The sequence below is a fragment of the Podarcis filfolensis genome (assembly GCF_964270895.1).
Source record: "Podarcis filfolensis genome assembly, chromosome: 9".
Lineage (NCBI taxonomy): Eukaryota > Metazoa > Chordata > Lepidosauria > Squamata > Lacertidae > Podarcis > Podarcis filfolensis.
This window is the reverse complement of record NC_139610.1, coordinates 77,569,374-77,588,896: the sequence shown is the minus strand read 5'-3', so window position 1 is coordinate 77,588,896 and position 19,523 is coordinate 77,569,374. Positions and strand designations below refer to the sequence as shown.

At 55.3% G+C, this 19,523-nt stretch overlaps 2 protein-coding genes across 2 annotated transcripts; both read right to left on the bottom strand.

Annotated features, from left to right (window-relative positions):
• Positions 1-3,432: 3,432 nt before the first annotated feature.
• Positions 3,433-11,733, bottom strand: LOC310742313 (alpha-internexin-like). The gene is made up of 3 exons (XM_083571605.1): positions 10,574-11,733; positions 8,009-8,133; positions 3,433-7,099 (listed from the first exon to the last, which is right to left on the bottom strand). The coding sequence occupies exons 1-3, from the start codon at positions 11,594-11,596 to the stop codon at positions 7,033-7,035; spliced, it is 1,215 nt and encodes a 404-aa protein (XP_083427731.1). The 5' UTR covers positions 11,597-11,733; the 3' UTR covers positions 3,433-7,032.
• A 2,251-nt stretch (positions 11,734-13,984) lies between these two features.
• On the bottom strand, positions 13,985-16,868 carry TLX2 (T cell leukemia homeobox 2; the record flags this gene model as incomplete). Its single annotated transcript, XM_083572080.1, has 3 exons — positions 13,985-14,346; positions 14,881-15,118; positions 16,466-16,868. The coding sequence occupies 3 exons, from the start codon at positions 16,866-16,868 to the stop codon at positions 14,130-14,132; spliced, it is 858 nt and encodes a 285-aa protein (XP_083428206.1). The 3' UTR covers positions 13,985-14,129.
• Between the last annotated feature and the right edge of the window lie 2,655 nt (positions 16,869-19,523).

Below are 19,523 nucleotides of genomic sequence, written 5' to 3'. Positions count from 1 at the left end.
GGATATAGGAATTCTGGAACTCGGAACTCACTACTGGAGGGTGATAAGAGGAATAACAAAGAAATATGGGCTTGACTCCGTATGGTCTTGGTCTATATCACTTATGAACAGCGGTACAAAAATCTCCCTCCCACCTCTGTCCCAGCAGCCACTATGGAGAAATTATCTTAATGATTTAGATGGAAGTAAACTCTGTGGATGGGAGCTTAATCAATACAGTGGTACCTCGGGTTACATACGCTTCAGGTTACAGACTCCGGTAACCCAGAAATATTACCTCGGGTTAATAACTTTGCTTCAGGATGAGAACAGAAATCGTGCTCCGGCGGCACAGTGGCAGCAGAGGGAGGCCCCATTACCTAAAGTGGTGCTTCAGGTTAAGAACAGTTTCAGGATAAGAACGGACCTCTGGAACGAATTAAGTACTTACCCTGAGGTACCACTGTAATGTAAAAGACTTTCCAAATCTGTTTTGATGCCATGTGCATGACTGCGTACAAGACTTATCATCTGTACATGCATTTTTTTCTGAAAGACAGCACTTTATGCTTGCAATTGTTTTTAAAATTCTCAATAAAGTTCATGCATGAAAGGGGAAGCCTGAGCCCTGAGTTCCAGTTGCCAGAGTGAGTGCGCCTTAGCAGGCTCTCAGCAGGCCCTGCTCCCACCCTCCACCCTCCCACCTCTTTTTTCCTCTCCCTCCTTCCTGGAGCAAGTGAACTGAATCTCTCTAAAAGGGTTGCCAACCCAAAGACTGCATGATCCCTTTTACAAGGAGACAAAGCACTTTTATTTTTAAGTCATTCTGGAAACTTTTCATATTTGCTTTACCGCCAGCAGATGGAGACTAGCTCACCGTAACATCTGGAAACTGTAAAATTTCACTTGTCTGCAAATCTAAACGTCTGTGATTTATTCTAGCCTAAGCATTGTTACAAAAGTTGGACACCACCCCCCACTCTCTGCCAAGCAATAGCAAGATTTCCAGAGGGTTCCAGGCACTAACCCAGGGTTGTGTTCTTATTGGGAAAATTGAGGTGCAGCAGAGGCTAGTGTCTTTAAGAAATAAGGTTTATTGACACATTTCTACACCTATGTCTACAATGGGGGGGGGGGTTGCAGAACATTATGCACCAAGAGGGCAGGATCTGGTTCAATCTCCAACCCAGCCATGATGCACAGTAAAATCTACGGCTCTGAACTGGAGTGGGTGAGTGGTACCCTCTGATGTTTTGCGTCAGCCTCCCTATTGTTTCTGCAAGGCTGCTTGGGTCATGAGATAAAATGGGGGTGGGGAAGTCAGCACATGACTTTCATGAAGACCCTCCCCTTTTGCCCTATAATTCAAGCAGCAGAGACCTACCTTGCCAGACTGTTGTGTGAATAATGTGAGATTTCTCCTCTGCTGGAAGGACGAGTTGCCAAAATCAGAGCTCATGTGATGCCAAGGCACAGAGAGAGATTGTTCTCAGCAGCCAGATGCGATGACAGAAATATACCAGGAGTGGGCAGTGCAAACCCACACAACCCAGCCAGAGGGAGAGAAGAGGGTGAAGGAATGGGTTTCTGTGCAGTCAGTTTGAAACTGACCGAAAATCCCCATTTTTCCTCCTCCAAGGGAGCATTTCTAAAATGCTCTAACTTGAGCTCTTGAGCCAAAACCCAGCTGTATAAACAAGTGCTCAAAGCTCTCTCCCTTATCAGTCCATGATGGCAATGAGTGGCCTTGCCAGTTCCAGTAGAGCAGGGATGACACGTCTGGGTCTTATCTTACATCCTGACCACAAAGACGCACAGACCTTGTCAAGTCTGACAAGAGACCCGGGAACGGCGCCAGGAGTTGGTGACCTCCTGCCCCAAAATAAGAATATAGGAACAGGAACAACCTTTTATGGTCAAGAGTACAGGAAGAGGAAAACCCTTTTATGGTTAAGAATACCGGAGCAGGAACATATGTGATGTCAACCTGTGTGTATAGGCTGATGTGGTTGGATTCCTGGGGAAGGAGGGAGAGGGTGCCTGGAGGATATATATACTGCATGAAATTTCTCATTTATTTGGACTTGCTGTGGGCTGACCACGCAAGTGCCTTCTGCTATCTGGAGAGAATAAAAGAACTCTTTCTCTGAACCAACCCTCGGTGTCATTTGACTTCCTTCCTCCCTCCCGGGAGCAACACAGATCCCACCAGTCGGTAAAGTCTAATAAGGCTACAAGGGGACCACTTCAGGTGGTCTGCAGAAAGAGCAGTCCCTGGCTAGCAGCCAATTAATGGATTCTTTTGTATTTTTACTGCAAAGGAGGGGATGGAGGACTTGGGAGTTTGCAGTTCCAAAAAAGCTAGCCTGGCCTTGGGTAACTCCGTACCTGCTCAGAGTGTAGGGACTTTATTTGCTGCTGCTGCTGCTGCTCATGCAGAAAAACCACCTGCAGCCAAGCCTGAGCAACAGAGGCTTCTCCCACACGGTCTGGCAGCAAGAGAAGCTCTTGAGGGCCACTCTCTCTCCAGGGCTGGGCTGCTGTGGTTTGTGGGGACGGGAGCCCCTCACCCGAGGGGCTGCAGCTGTTTGCAGCACTGCAGGAGAAAATCAATCAATTAATTAATTTTTAATAATAATAATATATTATTTATACCCCACCCATCTGGCTGGGTTTCCCCAGCCACTCTGAGCAGCTTTCAACAGAATATTAAAATACAATAGTCTATTAAACATTAAAAGCTTCCCTAAACAGGGCTGCCTTCAGATGTCTTCTAAACGTCAGATAGTTGTTTTATTTCCTTGACATCTGATGGGAGGGCGTTCCACAGGGCGGGTGCCACCACCGAGAAGGCCCTCGGCCTGGTTCCCTGTAACTTGGCTTCTTGCAGTGAGGGAACCGCCAGAAGGCCCTTGGGAGATGGACCCCGGTGTCCAGGCAGAATGATGGGGTGGAGACGCGCCTTCAGGAATACTGGGCTGAGGCCGTTTAGGGCTTTCAAGGTCAGCACAAACACTTTGAATTGTTCAATCTTCAAACGTTGAATTGAATTGTCAGGAGGCACCCTGAAGATTTGATCCTGTCCGCAATGCAGACACTGGGCAAGTTCCTCCAGAGAACTGGGGAGACCAAGTGCCTAAAAACCATAGTTAGAAGAGATCCCAAGGGACATCCAGTCCATGCCCCAGAAATCCAGGAATCTCAGCTATAGAATCCCTGGCAGATGGTCCTCCAAACTCTGCTTTAAAACCTCCAATGAAATAGAATCATAGACTTGTACGGTTTCCAGGGAACTGCAGTGGACTAGATGACCGGGGGAATTTCCAGGGATTCTATGAAACCCTGGACAGCTACTGCCTGCCAGTGTAGGCAACACTGGGTTAGATGAGCCAATGACCCCTCCACTCTTTCACCTCCCCCCCAAACCTCAGGTTCAAGAGCCTCAGGCACACATAATTTCACAAATATTTATTGATCCGATTCTGTCACAGACATAAAATGGGAGCAGCTGGTGAAGCGAAGGGGACTGCAGGCCTGATTCTGCCTCTGTGTGTGTGTGCGTGTGTATTGTGTGTGGGGGTCTTCATTCCTTGCCCTTTGTATTTAGCTTCACCTCCCCCTCCCTTGTGCAAAAAGAGCCCCACCTGCCTCCCACAGCCCACCTCTGACAAATTCCCTCCCCCACCTAGTTATGCCCTTTTAAAATGTGTTGAAGGATTATTGGGTTTCTCGTTTTTGTTTTTATTATGTATTTTGTGTTTTTATATTACCGTATTGACCTGAATATAAGCCGCACCTTTAAAATTGGAGGAGGGAAAAGGATATATATATATATATGCCACTCCATTCCTCGCTACTTCTGGCTACTGCTGGGGGGGGGGGCAGGGGAGCTGTGCTGTGTTGCCTTTGGCCTTTCCCTTTCCTTGCTCTCTCCCTTCCTGGACCAACAGAAAAATTATATAACAAAATAAAAAAAAATCCCTTCCAGTAGCACGAAAGCTCATACCAATGACAAACTTAGTTGGTCTCTAAGGTGCTACTGGAAGGATTTTATTTTTATTTTTTTGTTTCGACTACAGCAGACCAACACGGCTACCTACCTGTAACTTAATTGATATTGATATTGATAACAACAATATTCAACCACCCCCTTTCCCGTAATCCAGATCCTTTGCTTGGATCTCCACAGCAATTCTTAAGAGGCCAGCCCATTAGAGGCTGTAGGCCCATCCCTATAGCCCAGCACCCTGTTCTCACAGTGGCTGACCAGATGAGGGAGCCCACAAGTGGGGCAACAAAAGCCAAAAGTGGGGGGGGGAGTGTGCAGAAAGAAAAGAGGGTCTTGAGCCAGAAGCAGCCCCTAAGGAGTGGGAGGATGTTCCTTGACAGCAGGGGATGTGTAGTGATCAGGTGGGATTGCTATGAGGAATTAGAAAAAATATGGAGCCAGCCATTTGTGTCAGCAACGAAAGCATTGCGTTGACTGGGTTTGAGCCATTTTGATATGATTTCTGATCAATCCACGCCTCTGCTTCCCTGTCCTTTCCTCTTGCTTGACCAGTCAGGTACACAGCCCAGCTGCCAGTTGAGCATCCTCAGTACATAAAGATCGTAGGTTACCTTGATGTAGTTTAATCTTTAGACAGATCTTAGGGGCCAGGAAGAGAGTTCACAAGGAGATGGCAAATACTCTTTCCTTGCCATCCTTTCATCCTCTCCTGTTTATGACCTTCCTAAAAGCATTCCTCTTCGCTTCCTCTTTTATTTACTCTGAATTGCATATGCATGCTCAAGTAGGAAATTAGCTCTTTGTAGTTTTAACTTTAACTTTGTCCCCACGTGGGGTTTTTTGAAATGCTCAGCGGAAATCTGATTGGTTCTTACGAACACTGTGTAAAAAGTTCTTTTGTGAATAAAACGACCTGGGCCGGAGGGTGGACAGGAATTATTATCATATGCACTCTTCCCAGAGTCTTGCTGGTTCAAGCTTCTGTGTGTATTCTTATTACCAGAGTCCAATCCTTCCTTTACTTTGGGAGCGCCTCAGGGATGGGAATGGAAGAAGCAGGGGTCTTTAGGACCACTGCAAATCCTGCCCCCAGCACACGTTATTGAGGAAAGGGGTGAGGTGGGGTGAAAACGCTGTATCCAGGTTTGCAAGCTTCCTGTGCAGGGAACTGGGTTTCCCTGTGGAAGGTCAGCCTGGGGGGGGGGGAGAGAGAGAAAATAAAGGGGAGCTCTCCTCACCCTGCCAGGGTCAGCAGAGGAAGGGGCTAAGGGACCTTGCAGGTTCCCCAAACAGCAACATCCTCACACACACACCTGCGTTAGGAGGCTGTAGCCTCACTGGTCTGCTGGCAGGTGGGGGGGCGTTGTGGGAATAGAGGGCAGCTTCTCATCCCAAGGGTGGGGGGCTGCAGCCTTCCCAGAGCACCCCCGCTATTGGGGTGCTTCTAAGGACACAGCCCCAAACAGGGCGGTCTGGGGAGCAGGCAGCATCTCTCCCTCAGCCCCGGCTGCATTGCCTGGGAGGGGGCTGTGGGGGGTCATTGCGTGCAGTTTCACCCCCCAGTATCCGGAGGGGGCCAGGGTGCGTGTGTATATTTGAGGCTCTGGTTTCCCAGGGCACAGTGCTTGAGCAGGGGAGGGGGCAATGGGGTCATCCCACCCCCACTGATCTTGAAGGAGAACAGGGCAGAGGTGGGGCTGTTTATTCCAAGTTCAGGAGAGGGGAGGGGAAGGGCAATCACAAGATATTATTATTATTATTATTATTATTATTATTATTATTATTATTATTATTATATTATACCACCCTATATCTGCCCCATGCAGATATTCAGGGGCAGGAGCAGCTGCTTCCAACTTAGAAAGAACAGCAAGTGTTGAAAACTCCCTTTTCTCAAACCTTTGGCTCCCAGGAGCTATCCTCAGTCTGAGGGGGGGCTTTTTAAAGGTGGGGATTCCCTCTTAAGAACAATCTGTGCCGTGTTTCTCTTCCACGCTCAGTCTCAAAACCCCTTTAGCAGGTGAGCCACTTGCACCAACACATTTTACACATTCTGCAAAATGAAAACTGTGTGTTTCTGTCCTCTTCCCTTTTTTGTCGTGTCTCTTAGATTATAAACCTGAAGGCAGAGAGAGACTGTATTGGTTTTTTGTTTGTTTACAGATTTGTGACCAGTTCTGAGAGCCTTTTGGACCAAAGAGCTGGGCTGGATTAAGCCCTTGGCTAATGGCGGGGGGGGGGGGGGACCAGTACTCCACCCTCAACTCTGAACCCACACATATGAAATATTCTGAATAATTAAATGCCCTTCTTTCCCTGGAAGCCCTGCTAGCCCCCCCCCATCCCAATTCTGGGCAGCCCCTACTGGCCCTGTTCCACAGTCCCCATGGCATCCACACTGACTCCACCCACAGGCACTGGGGGGGGGAGCCATGCAGCCCTCAAAGGGGGAGCAGCAGTGCAGCCCCTTCCCCTTACAGAGACCCCTTCGCCCAGCTAATGCAAGGAGGCAGCCCCGACCCTGACACAGCCGCCCCCCCACTATGTGTCCCAATTAGCCCAGACCTTGCTGAAAACACATTAATTAAGTAGTACAAAACATAAGACCCCTCCGCCGTGCACCCAATTTCAGGTGCAAGGCTGCTTGTTTCCTGCTTATTATCCTCCAAAGGTGAGGGGCTTAAAAGTGGGGGGGAGGCAGCCTCACTGCAGGGGAAGGGGCTGCCTCTGGAGCCAGGAGGGTCACACACACACACACACAGAGAGAGAGAGAGAGAGAGAGAGAGAGAGAGAGAGAGAGAGAGATCTCATGGTGGATGAAAAGAGCAGAGCCAGATGAGCAGGGGGTGAGGCTGGCCTGGGGAACCGGCTCCTCCACCCTCCCTAGAGCCATGGGGGAGGCCCAGTTCCAAGGCCAGCTGGGCACCAGCCCAGCCAATGAGGGCGCAAGCAACTTGATGGGGAGGCAGGGAGGTTCAAGGGGCGAGGACGAGAAGGAGGGTGGTCATCAGAGGAGGTTCCTTCGCTCCCGACAGAACCACCTGTCACTTCATCAGGGGTGGCAAGGAGGAAGAGGAGGTCCACCACATCTCCTCCCCTTCCAGCAGTTTCCTGAAAAAGAAAGGGGGGCAAAGGGGTTTACGACACCTCAGCCTTGGACAAGGAGCTCAGCCACAGAACACAAGCTTTGAATGCAAAGGATTCTAGATTGTATACAGAGTAGGCCAGAGCTTATTTTGGGGTTCAGGGACAGATGAACTCCAGTCTCTTATTAAGTGCACCATTTGAGGCTGTTTTAAACTTTGGCGCACAGAAGGAAGGAGACGGGAACCAGATTCAGCCTTCTTGGAACAATTTGACTGCCCTATTAGATATTTCCTATTCTAATTAATTCAAGAGGGTCCTGGAAGCTTCTCTGTGTGAAAGAAACAAGCAGAAGGTTCGTGATGTTTGGGTTATTGCTTCAGAGAAGCTGAGTACAGAAGCTGGCTTAAACTGGTCCCGTTATCTTTTTCTGTCAAGGTCATGCTGACCATAATAGTAAGGCCAGAAAACCGGGGTTTCACTTGCTCTTTCTGTCTCTCTTGTTCTGTATGCTTAGTGTTAAGGTTTAGTCTTCTTATAAGTTATTGTAAGTTAAGTTTGCTGCAACTGGATTTCTTATGGACAGTGCCAGTCCTGAATGTATATGGATTTGTGACCACTGTGCTCATTTACTAGCAGTAAAGGTCTGCTGGATGAAATATTCATTGCCTCTGGTCTATTTTTTGGGAATCCTGCAACGTGTTTAAGTTTTTGCTCTGATAGCTATACGTTGGAGTTCTGCTCTGGATCAATATTGAGTAGAACACATGACACTTTCTCCGTTTGCCATAACGGAGAGCATATTTTATTGCCACTCATACACAGGTGGGCAAAGGCATGGGACACCCAGGGAGTCAAGGAGCACCCAGCCCTGCAGCCTCAAGCTCGGAGGTGCCTGATGGGGGCAGGTGGGGGTGGGACTCCTGCAACCCTTACCTGTATGCAGCGATCTCTATGTCCAGGGCCATCTTGACGTTCAGCAGCTCCTGGTATTCACGCATGTAGCGAGCCATTTCTTCCTTGGCTTCCGAGATCTCCTGCTCCAGTTCTGCCACTCTCTCCTGGGGGTGGGGTCAAGGGAAAAGGGGAGACTGTAGGCTGGAACGGATGAGAGCCACCCCCTGAACATTACCCCCTGAAAGAACAGAAGTCCCCACCTCTCCCGCTCTCTCTCACACAGCCCTGAACTACAGCTGGATGCAGGAGTTTCTCTTTTCCCATTCCTGCAAGACTGCCAGGACCACCTTCTCCAGAGAGATCACCACTGTTGCAGGAATTTATCTATAGGTTGTGGAGGGGGTTGCCCCTCCAGCAGATATCATGCACATGCAGCCCACTACCAAAATCAGCACAATCCCTTTTGTGACTTTTGTAATTTGTCCCCACAAAACACTTCATCACAGTTTCTTCCTATCTATTCAAAGGGCCTTTGCTGCACGATACCAAATGTAACAATTCACTGATCAATGTATCTATGTACTGGCTCACAGGGGAAACTTCAGAAATTCATCTAGACATGTGAGCTCAGCCACTCAGCAGCCCTTCTGTCTGAGTGATAATTCCTGGGCTCCTGATACCTGAGTGCCAGACAGGTAGCCATTCCAGAAATAACAAACCCAGATGGAGACAAAAGGGTGTGATGAACTTGGCTGGGAAACAGGGAAATGTAAAAACAAAAAAAAAAATTTTTCCTTCCAGTAGCACCTTAAAGATTTAAGGTGCTACTGGAAGGAAAAAATTTTTTTTTGTTTTGACTATGGCAGACCAACACGGCTACCTATCTGTAAAGGGAAATGTAAAGATCTCTTTTGTTTCACTTGATGGGTGTTTGGTGGAGGGCAAGGGGAACCATGGGGCAGGGTCCAGGATGCTCAGATTCTTGCCACCAGACCTCCACTTTCATGATGTAACCATGATGTATGAGTGATGTAGTTTGGGGGGGTGTAACATGGGGATTACAGCAGCTAATAAAAGTTTGGGGGCTCTTTTGTTGGGGCTTCCATCTTGTTTCACCTTTTGGCAGGTGGCAGTCCTGTTGCGACAGTCTTCAATAAGGATCAAGCCTACTGGCTGCTGTTTTGCTCTGGTATTCCTGGCTGCTGTCCTTGTTTCTTGTCCAAGGGAGCCCTCAGATTTCTCCGTTAACACCACCAGCCCACCACCCTGCAGTCCCTAAGAACGGTAGCTGAAGAAGGAAGGGTGGGAGGGGAGACGCCAGCCTCTTGCACTCCCATAAACACAGAAGGGACCCCCAGGGTCATCTAATTCCCTTGTCTCCAGGATATGTGGGAGACCTCCCAGCCTCATTTCTCCCCTTGACCTCATTTCTCCCCTTGACCTCCCCCCACCACACACAACCACCTGTCCTGACCTTCTGATTTCTGCCTCTTTGCCTGCTCAGCCACTCTTCTTTCCTCCAGGTCCTGTGGGAGATTTTAATTTCAGCCAAACTAGCCTCTCATTTCTCACCTTGGCTGGGCATTTCATGCCAGGCAATTTAAATGTTAAATGAAGGTACAGAAGCCCAGGCAGCATTGCGGGAAAGGGGGGGGCATTCAAAGCCAGCCAATTCCTAACCTAATAGCCACTTAATCTGCTACACATGGGAGGTTTAACCTGGCAGGCCTTCATCATTAAATCAATCTGCCTATTAATAATAGAGGAGCTGTAAGTGGTTTCGGGCCATCCTGCCAGGGCACCTCTGCCCTCCCGCCCTGAACACGCCAGTCCACGGAGGCAGTGCCATTCCCATGCCCTCCCATCACTCAAGGGCAGGAGCAGGACTTATACTGAAGAAGAGGCGAGTGGAGGCAGGAGAAGGACCCCCGCACCTTCACCAAACTCTGAGACCTGGAGAAAGAAGAGCGCTGAAAGAAACTGGGCAAGCGCCTAAGAACAGACACTGAAGAGGAGTCTGGCACAAGGAACCCCCTCCCCATCCACGAGTCTGATGTGCAGCAAGGGAGACAGAGGGACAGAAGAAGAAGGGGGGCAGAGAAGAGAAGCTGCCTGGAAGACAAGAGCATCCCCAGCAAGGGCTCCTGGAAGGAGGACCTGGGAGCCATCTTGGACTGACTGTTCAAACCTCTCCTTCGAGACGTTCATGTCATCGACAGCTTTAAAATGCCCCACAGAATTATGCTGGCCGGAGATTTTGGCGCTAGCGAGGCTGAATTCGAAGGAGACAGCAGAGGGGGAGCCCTTCTAGAGTTGCCAACATGGCGCCCTCTAGATGCTGCTAGGACTCCATCTCCCAGCATCCCAAGCGTCAGACATATGGAGCCCCCCCCTTGACTCCCCCTGCCAGATGAGCAGGATTCCCAGCCCTTCCGGCGGAGATGGGGGTCAAGTCGCCGCTTTCTCTTCCCCTGGAAGGACCCCAGGGCAGGCGCCGAGAGCAGGAAGAGCGCCAGCCGGAGCCCCCGCCGCAGAGAGAGAGGCGCATCGTGACCCGCGGGCTTGGAGACGAGAGCGGCGGCCCCCTAACCCTCCCGGCCCTACCTGGCAGCGGGCCACCTCGGCTCCCTGCTGGCCCTCCAGGCTCTCCAGCTGCTTGTGGAGGGAGTCGATGGCGCCGCGCAAGGTCTCGATCTCCGCCGAGCGGGTCTGCAGCAGTCGCCGGTACTCGACGGTCTCCTGGCGGATGCTGCGCACGGCCTCCTGGTTGCGGCTGGCCAGCTCGGCCACGGAGGCGAACTTGGAGCGGTACCACTCCTCCGCCGCCTGCATGTTCTTCGCCGCCAGGCTCTCGTACTGGGAGCGGATGTCCCGCAGCGCGGCGGAGATGTCGGGCCGAGCAGCCGCCCCCGCCGCCCCCGGGGCGCCCTCCACCGCCACCCGGGTGGCCGCGGCCAGCTCGGCTTGGGCCACCAGCTCGGCCCGCTCCTCGTCCAGCAGCTTTTGCAGGAAGGCCAGCTCGGCTCGCAGGGAGCCGGCCGCCCCGTCGGCGTCGCAGGTGGCCAACGCGGCCCGGGCGGCCTCTTCGCGCACGCGGCTCAGCGTCTCCTCGGCGTCCAGGCGCCGGCGCGCCTCCTGGGCGCAGCGCTCGCGGAGCTGGCCGCAGGTGAGGCGCAGGCGATCGCGCTCTGCCTCCAGGCGCGCCTTGTCGCCGGCCTCGGCGTCCAGCAGGGCCCGCAGGGCGCGCGCTTCTTGCTGGTAGAGCTGCGGCAGCCGCGCCGGGGTCCGCTGCTGCCGTCGCAGCGCCTCCAGCTCCAGCAGCAGCGCCCGGTTCCGGTGCTCCAGGTCCCGCACCCGCTCGATGTAGGTGGCGAAGCGGTCGTTGAGGTCCACCAGCTGCTCCTTCTCCTGGGCGCGCAGCCCCAGCAGCTCCGCGTTCAGGTTGCTCACCTGCGCCAGGTCCAAGCGCTCCAGGGGGTCAGTCAAGGGGCCGAGCGCGGAGGCCGAGAGGCGAGCCGAGCGCCGCGGCACCGGCGAGCAGAAGCTGACTCGGACGGAGCGCGCCGCCCCACCGCCACCTCGGTAATCCTCCCACGGCTTGCGCCAACCAAAGCCCTCGGAGTCCATCGTGGCTCCCGGAGGGACAGAGGACGCGGAACTGCCCTCCAAGCGCGGCGATCGGAGCCTCGCGGTGTCCCTGCCGCGCTACCCACTAGCCCTCCCGGCCTAGCTCTGCGCCAACTGCGAACTGCGGCAGAACGGGCCGCCTTTATATAGGGGCAGAGGCAGCCTGGGCAGCCAATCAGGGCGCGCTGCAGCAGGGGCAGGAGAATTCGCTGGTTCTCGGAGCAAAGGCGCTGGAAATGGGAGCGGGAGGGAGCCAGAAATCTTTTAGGATCCCCATCTCAGAGAGGACACCTGCCGACCGCGGGCGGGCACGTGTTTCTGCCACCCACCCATCCTCGGGGAAATATCAAGCGCGTGAAGAAGGCGGAGGTTCCCTCTCCTCCGAGCGCCGCTGTCACATCCACGCGGCTTCCCTCAGCGCCTGAGAGGGGACTGCGGGCAGGGGGAGACAAGAAGACCACCTCCTCCAGGGCCGCCGCCAGAGGGCGGTGGACCCACGGCAGTCAAGGCAGGGCGGGATGCGAGGGGCCCTTAGGTGTCGCTCTCGAGCCGCGGAAGGAGCCTGCCTGCCTCCTTCAGCCGCCCTCGGCCCTCTGGTCAGTTCTACTGACCCGCCCCTCATCACCTGGACAACGCAGTGGCCCGCCTTGGGGCGAAGCCGGCAGCCGAGGCCTGCAGGAAACCTCGCTGGGAAGCCGGGCTGGGAAGAGAGAAGTGGCAGCCCCGTAGCCCCGCCCACCAGCTGGATGCACCGGATTGGGCGCGCTGGGTGCGGGGACTGAGCCATCAACCTTGACCCACGTCCAAGTGTAACCGCCCTGAGACCTCTGGGTATAGGGCGGTATACAAATTCTATTATTATTATTATTATTATTATTATTATTATTATTATTATTATTCACCACCACCACCACAAGAAGAGGAAGAGCCCTAGAGTTGGATCTGCTCCACCATCCTGTTCTCGCAGCGGCCAATGCGAAGCCCCGCTAGGAAGCCCGACAGCAGCCCCCTCGCTCACTTGAGGGTCGCGGCAGCCGGTCTTCCTACAAGCCAGAGCTGCAGAGCTGCCCCGGCTGTGGAGATAAGACACAGACATGGCGGCTGGTAGCCACCGGTCCCTCCGGGTTTTCCGTGAGTCGGCGGGCTGGAGTGTGTGTCTTTCGCTTCTTCAGCGTGTGGGCAATAAGGGGAAGAGACGCTTAACAAGGGGGTCGCTGAAATGCCTCAGCTGACCTAGAGATCCCCCCAGCCTCGTCTGCGCCACAAACGAGGGGAACCAGGATCCCATGAGCTCCCGCCCTGCTGCTCTTTGGGGATTTGGACCCGTGCCTGTTTGGGCTTGAGATTCATGGCCCCTTGGGCCCTACCTCTGGGGTCTTCTTCTCCTGCGGCCCCTCACTGCCCCTTGTTCTGACTCTGGCGAGGCCGCTTCCCTCGGGCCTGGCGGAGCCTCCAGCACCATGGACAGGTCCCGCCGCGCCTGCTCGGCTTGGTCTGAGCCAGAGTCACCAGTTGGGCCAAGGACAAAAACCTCACCGGCAGGGCGAGGGCGGCCTACGTGGAGTGGTCCAGCCCCAGTCCTGGGGCCAGTTTGCCCGACTCAATTCATCGCAGCTTGACCTCCAGCGACCACTCTGGGTGCGCGCGCGCGAGTTCTCCGCTAGGGGGCCCTCTCTGCAGGTTTCAGAAGGGGATTGAGAAGCTGGAAGGTGTGCAGAGGAGGGCGACCAGGACGACGAAGGGTCTGGAAACCAAGCGTGATGAGGAAAGGTTGAGGGAGTTGGGTATGTTTAGCTTAGAAAAGAGCAGAATAGGCCTCCTCCGCAGTCACTTAAGGACACACCTTTCAAACTCACGGAACACGATCTTACTCGCTAAGAGTAATCGCCAAAGAAGAAGCTTAGAAAAGAGCAGAGGGAGAGGTGATGCGATGGCCACCTTCAGATCCCTAAGGGATGGAAGAGGGAGCCAGCTTGCTTTCTGCTGCTCCAGGGGGAGCATCCGAACCAACCCATTCAAATGGCAATAAAGGATATTCCGACTAACCAATGGGATGAACTTTCTGCCAGTAAGAGCTGTTCGCCAGTGGAACAGACCCCCAGGAGATGTGGCGCCTGCCTTGGAGGTTTTTAAGCAGAGGTTAGATGGCCGGAGATTTGGGATCCCTGCATTGCAAGGGGTTGAACTAAATGACCCTTGGGTGTCCCTTCCAATTCTACAATTCTGCGAAGCCCAAAGCTCAGTGCAGGTGATTCAGGGAGGAGAACGCAATGCGCTTGCAACAACCTTTCCGCCGCCGAGGAACAGCTGGATTGGATCCCGGAGAGAGACTTTGACACTTTATTGTGGAAAGAACCAGTCACTATAAATTAGCGGCGGGGCGGGGGGAGGGGGCAGAGGAGGGGGCGGCTGTCTGGTGACGACTCTCCGGGGTGAGGTCGCAGCACCGAGCGGCGCTCCGCGTGAGGAAAAGGCTTTTCGGCCAGTCCGTGGCGCCCTTCCGCGCCCCTGAGCTTGCGGTCCGGCTCTCCGCTCACACCAGGGCCGCCGCCCCGGAGACGGACGTGACCTTGTGCTCCTCGGCCCAGGGCTGCAGGTTCTGCAGGGCGAAGAGCGAGGAGTTGTGCAGGCAGAGCGGGTCCTGCTGCAGCGGCTGCCCCAGGCTCTTCTGGAAGGCCTCTTGCTGGAGGTGCAGCATCAGCCGGTTGGCCTGCTGGCGCTCCGCCTCGCGCTCCTCGGCCGTCTGCCGCCTGGGGGGTCGGGGGAGAGGGAGAGGAAGGGGGGGCGTTAGCGGCAAGGACGGGCGAGCGAGGAGGGGGCGCCCTGCCTGGAGCAAATGGAGGAGGGGAGCGCCTCCCTTTCTGAACAGACAGCACCGGCAGGTGGGGAGGGGTCGTGTCTCTGGCAACCTCCCACCTGACGTCCCCTCCCACCTGCCTGGGCCTCTCTACACCCCCCTCCCACACCCTCAGAGGTGGGCCGGTATTATTAGCATCACGACCACTTTGCAATCAGGGTGGGGCTCCCGGCTCTCCTGCGCACCCTCCCCCATCACGGGGTTCAGCTGGGATCTGCGTGGCTTGCAGCCTTTAAAGTTCTCATTAATTTATGGCCAGATAACCATCTTGTATTGTTGAGTATTTTACATTTTTTTCTGGTTTTAAATTGTTTTATGGGCTTTTTGGGGGGGGAGGAGGCTACTGTAAAAAGCTACTGATGAATGAAAATCATCATCATCATCACAGCAGTCACGACGGCAGCGACCCTCTCTCCTCGCCTCGTACCTCCACTTGGTGCGCCGGTTCTGGAACCAGGTCTTGACTTGGGCGTCGGTCATCTTGAGCGCTTTGGCCAAAGCGGCTCGCTCGGCGGATGCCAGGTACTTCTGCCTGTGGAAGCGCTTCTCCAGCTCGCAGATCTGCGCCCGGGAGAAGGAGGTGCGCGGCTTCTTCCGCTTGGGCGGCGTGCGGTTCTGGTAAGGGTGGCCTATGCGCCGGGCGACGGAGAAAGGCGGCAGGGCGGCTGCGGGCAGAGCAAGAGAGGACGAGCCTGGTCATAGAATTATAAAACTGGAAGGGGAGCCCTAAAGTTCATCTAGTCCAACCACCTGCCTTGATCAGGGCGGCGGTGGAGAAGTCTCCCTCCGGGGACGCCCTTCCCGGGATCACGGACCGAAGGGATCGCATCCCCCACTCAGACCCTGACGTTCCTGCGGCTCAGCTGGGAGAAGAGTCTCACCAATCCCTCTCGCCTGTTTCCCAGGTCGGAGACGTTTGGACGACCTCTAGGGACCCCATCCCGCCAGGGGGCAGCCGCAGGGACCCCTCCCGTCTCAGTGTGAACTCTGGAGATCCAGGCTGCCGTCGCCCCCACCCGCCCAGAATGCCGGCGGCAGGAGAGAAGGGCGCAGCACAAGGTGGGGGCGTCCTCAGCCTGAATCCCGAGGAAGGAGTCGAGGTGGGAGGGAGTCCCGCGGGTGAACGGGCAGATCCTGGCCGCGCCCGCCCCCCTCATCTCCTGTCCCTCTTCCTGGCAAGGCAGGAGGGCAGGGAGGGGGCAGCCGCTTTCGCTCCCGCTGTATCTTCACAGCAGTGCGAGGCGGGACCAAACCTTCCCCCCTCCCGCTCCCCCGGCTCCCCACTCACAGAGAACGGTCGGAAGTCGCAAGAGGTGGAGCTGGAAGCGAAACTATTTTGAAGGCGGTTGGCCTAGTAGATGACCCTTAAGTTCCCTTCTAAATCTATAATTCCATGAAAGTCTCCGCCAACTGCGAGGCGAAGAGGTCTCCCAGTGTGGGGCGAGGGGAGGCAGCGGCACTGCAGAGCGAGCCGGAGATTTACGGGAAGGGCCCACCGACAGCCTTGCCATACAAGCCCCTCTGTAGCCTTCCTCTCCCGCCTGGCGAGAGTTATCGCGCTCATATTCTCCTGCCCCTTCCGAGGAATTCAGGTGTTAAAAAGGTTTGGGGCAGGAGAGACCCAAAATGCGGGGAGCCCTCTGGGTTCGGCACCTTCCTTTTGGGGCTGAGCCCCAGGAAGTCTTGGCTCAGATCCAGGCACTTCTGGGCAGGGGTGCCAACTGGAATAAAATAGGGGGGGTTGAGGTAAGCCCCGCCCTGAATAACTGATCACATGACGTGCACGCATGCCATTTCGATGGCAATGTCCACCAACTTTGGGGGGCGCCCCCCTCAAATATTTTATTGGGGGCCCGAAGACCCCTCGACCCTTGGGAGTTGGCTCCTATGCTTCTGAGGAAAGCTGAACAGGGCGCTGGAGCACCGGGCCCCCTCTGGTAGACCTCGACGCGGAGTGGGGGGGTGCCCCAAGTCTGCGGGAGGGCCCTGCCATCGTGTGAGGCTGTTCTCACCTGCGATCCGGTCCTTGGTCAAGCGCCTGTTGCTCTCCATCCAGGGAAAGGTGAGGCTAGCTCCCCCCGGCTGGGGATGGGCCGCTGCGGAGGGCACCGGCCTGTGCGCGGGCACACGGATGACGCCGCCGCCACCGTTGCCGCCAGCCGCTGCCCTGGGAAGGCCGTAAGCACCCAGCGAGCAGGCCGGGTTGTATTCTGCTCCGTAACCGCCGCCGTAGAGCGCCAGGTCGGGCTCCCCGACGGCCCCGACGGCAGCTCCGCAAGCGCCTTGGTGCTGCTGCTGTTGCTGCGAACAGCCGAGGATCTGGTCGATGCCGAAGCGGATGGGCTCTTGGGGCGGCGGCGGCGGCGGCGGCGTGTGGACGGTCCCCTCCAGCAGCTCCAGGCCCGAGGGCTCCATCCTGCCCTCCTCAGCAGCAGCGGCGGCTCAGCTGCCGCATGCCGGCGCCCTGCTCCGGGTCCGCGCAGGGGCACCCCGCTCTCGCTGCCTCTTCCAGGGAGCCTTCCCCGACGGCGCGCCCCGGACGGGCCTCGCAGAGCTCACTGCGAGGGCGCATCGCCCCGCGGTGGCCCCATGAGGGGCGGCCGGGTGGCCGAGCGGCCCCTCCGACGGGCGCGGAAGCAGCAGCGCTCTCTCCCGAGGCTGGGCGCGCTGCCGCCTCTGCTCGGCGGCTGGACATACCCGGAGAGCGCCAGGGGCCACGAGGCTACGGGCACTTTTCTCCCCGTCTCCATCTCCGCCTGCCAAAATCGCTGCCTCCAACCTTCTGATTGGCGGCCTCTGGCAGTGATTGACAGGCGGACATCCAGAGGGGGCGGGGCGGGGATGATATCAGAAAGAAGCCGCCCAATCCCTGCGCTTCCTCCTCCCGCCCTTCCAGTTGAGGGGTGTCTGGGTGGATCCTGAGGGTGGGGGAGGGTGCTTCCCCGCCGCCACACCAGGGAACTGACGCTTCGGTCACCCGGGCCCGAAATGCACACACACAAAATAAAATATAGTATTTCATTGGGTTGCAGAATCCGGACCACTCCAGGCGGACTTCGACAGCGGGAGGGGGGAAGGGCGGGGATGCCCTCGGGGGTCTCTCCTGGGGTCTCCGTCAATCTGGTGTGATTCGGAGCGGGACCCTTTCTCCCCGCCCCTCGAGACAGCCTTTGTTCCCCGGGTCCCCCGTCGGGTCCGCTGCCCTTTCCAGGCGTCGGTCGGGGGAGAGTCTTGACCTTTGGGTCGCCTTCCCAAATGAAGCGCTTAAATCCGCTCCGCAGGCCTGAAACCGCGGCCCGACACCGACTTCTCAGCAAAGCACCCGGAGCTGAGACGCAGAAAGAGGCCCGGGGGGCAATTCGGGCGCGGTTCGCCGTCGGACCAGCAATGAAAGCAGGCAGGGTCACCTCCGAGTAAGCGCAGGCAGGGGCCAGGACCGAAAGCCTAGGAGAGGCAGGGCGGAGAAGCTGGAAGGAATCGCGCGACCATTCCGCGTCGTCTACCGCGCAAGAAAACCCCAGGAAAACCCGACGAGAGAGTCCCGCTGCCTCGCGCTCCGAGGGCGACGGACGTTGAAGAATCTGAGCTGCCCGAAGGAAGGATTCCTTTCGCAAACCCTTAAATATGACGACTTGTTGACTGAACGGAGGAGAATTCTTTGGAATAATTCATGAATAACCCCCGTCGGTCTCTGGGCGTACATCCCTCCTGGCCCCGCGCCTCCAGTCCCGGTTTTCTTCGTTCTCCTGGTCAAAGCCGCCGGCCCGACACCCCCTGGCTCCATCTGGGAGGGGGGAGGCTGTGCCCTGCCAAGGCAGCTGTGGGGTTTTTGACAGTTTTAGGCGTCAATCGCCTGGACTTCTGGGGAAACAATCTCAGGGCTGTTATTTAAGGCTGCAGCAGCCAGATATTTACTTCCCGGGGACTAAGTCCCATTTAACTAGAAAAGGGCTTCTATATTTAGATTATTTATATTTATATTATTTATATTTTCTACCCGCCCTGCACGTTAAGGTCCCAGGGCAGTTTACTGCATTAAAAGCAATATATACAAAGCAAGATACATATTGCATATTACACAGATAAAAATATAACATACAGGCACGGGGAGGGGGATCTCTAATCCGCGCTCTGTTTACAATAAGATCTGAAGCAAACGGCCCTGAGCGTTTTCCCGCGTTGGAGAGGCTCTCGTGGATCCCGGGGGACGCGGACCGGAGCCGGGAGCTTCTGGTTACCGAATACAGTAGAAACCATTTCAGCAACGTTCATGTAAGAAGGAGGACAAAACCGCCGAGGCGGCAGTCAGAAAAATGCCAGAAAGCCAGAGTGGCGCGACAGGAGGAGACCACCAGGCCAAGAAAAATATTTTTTTAAAAAAACTATATCACGTTTATACTTTTTACTTTTCTTTTTTTAAACCAAATTCATACACAAGTCATCTCAATTAAAAGAGCACAGTCTCACGAGGGCCGATGAGATAGAAAAGGAAGACGCGGGAAAAGGAAGGAGGCGAATCGGCAGTCTGGCCCCGATCCGCCGCGCCGGGAGATTCAGGTAGAGTGGGCCGTTTGCAGGAAGGCGGTGAAGGAAAGCGAATTCTGTCCTGAACTCTGCATTTAAGCAGCCTGCGAAAGAGGAGAAAGGCAGCAGCCGAAGTAAGTTATTTCATTTACTGAAATATTTCTAATCCACACTTTAAAGTATATCGAGTCGATTTACAGCATATGAAATATAATAAAACCAGGGGAAAGAATCCAAACGCATAATTAAAAACATCGGCAGGTACTGTTTGGTTTAAAAGAGAAAATTCGTATTTATTGAATGTGAAACTCGGCCCGATTTCGTAAGAGAAGCAGAGATATACCGACCCGCGGAAAGAAGCTTCCCGCGCCCGGCGCTGAAAACGGGGGGGGGGGTGTCTCGAGGGCAGGAATGCGGCGGAGGGTCGGACCTGCGGTCAGCAGTCCAGCTCAGGTCCGCTGCACGCCCCCCCCCGTCCTGCCAGCTGGAGTCCCGGGGGGGGGGAGGCCCGCTTCTGCCCGAGGAGGGTCTGACGCAGGAGCGGGA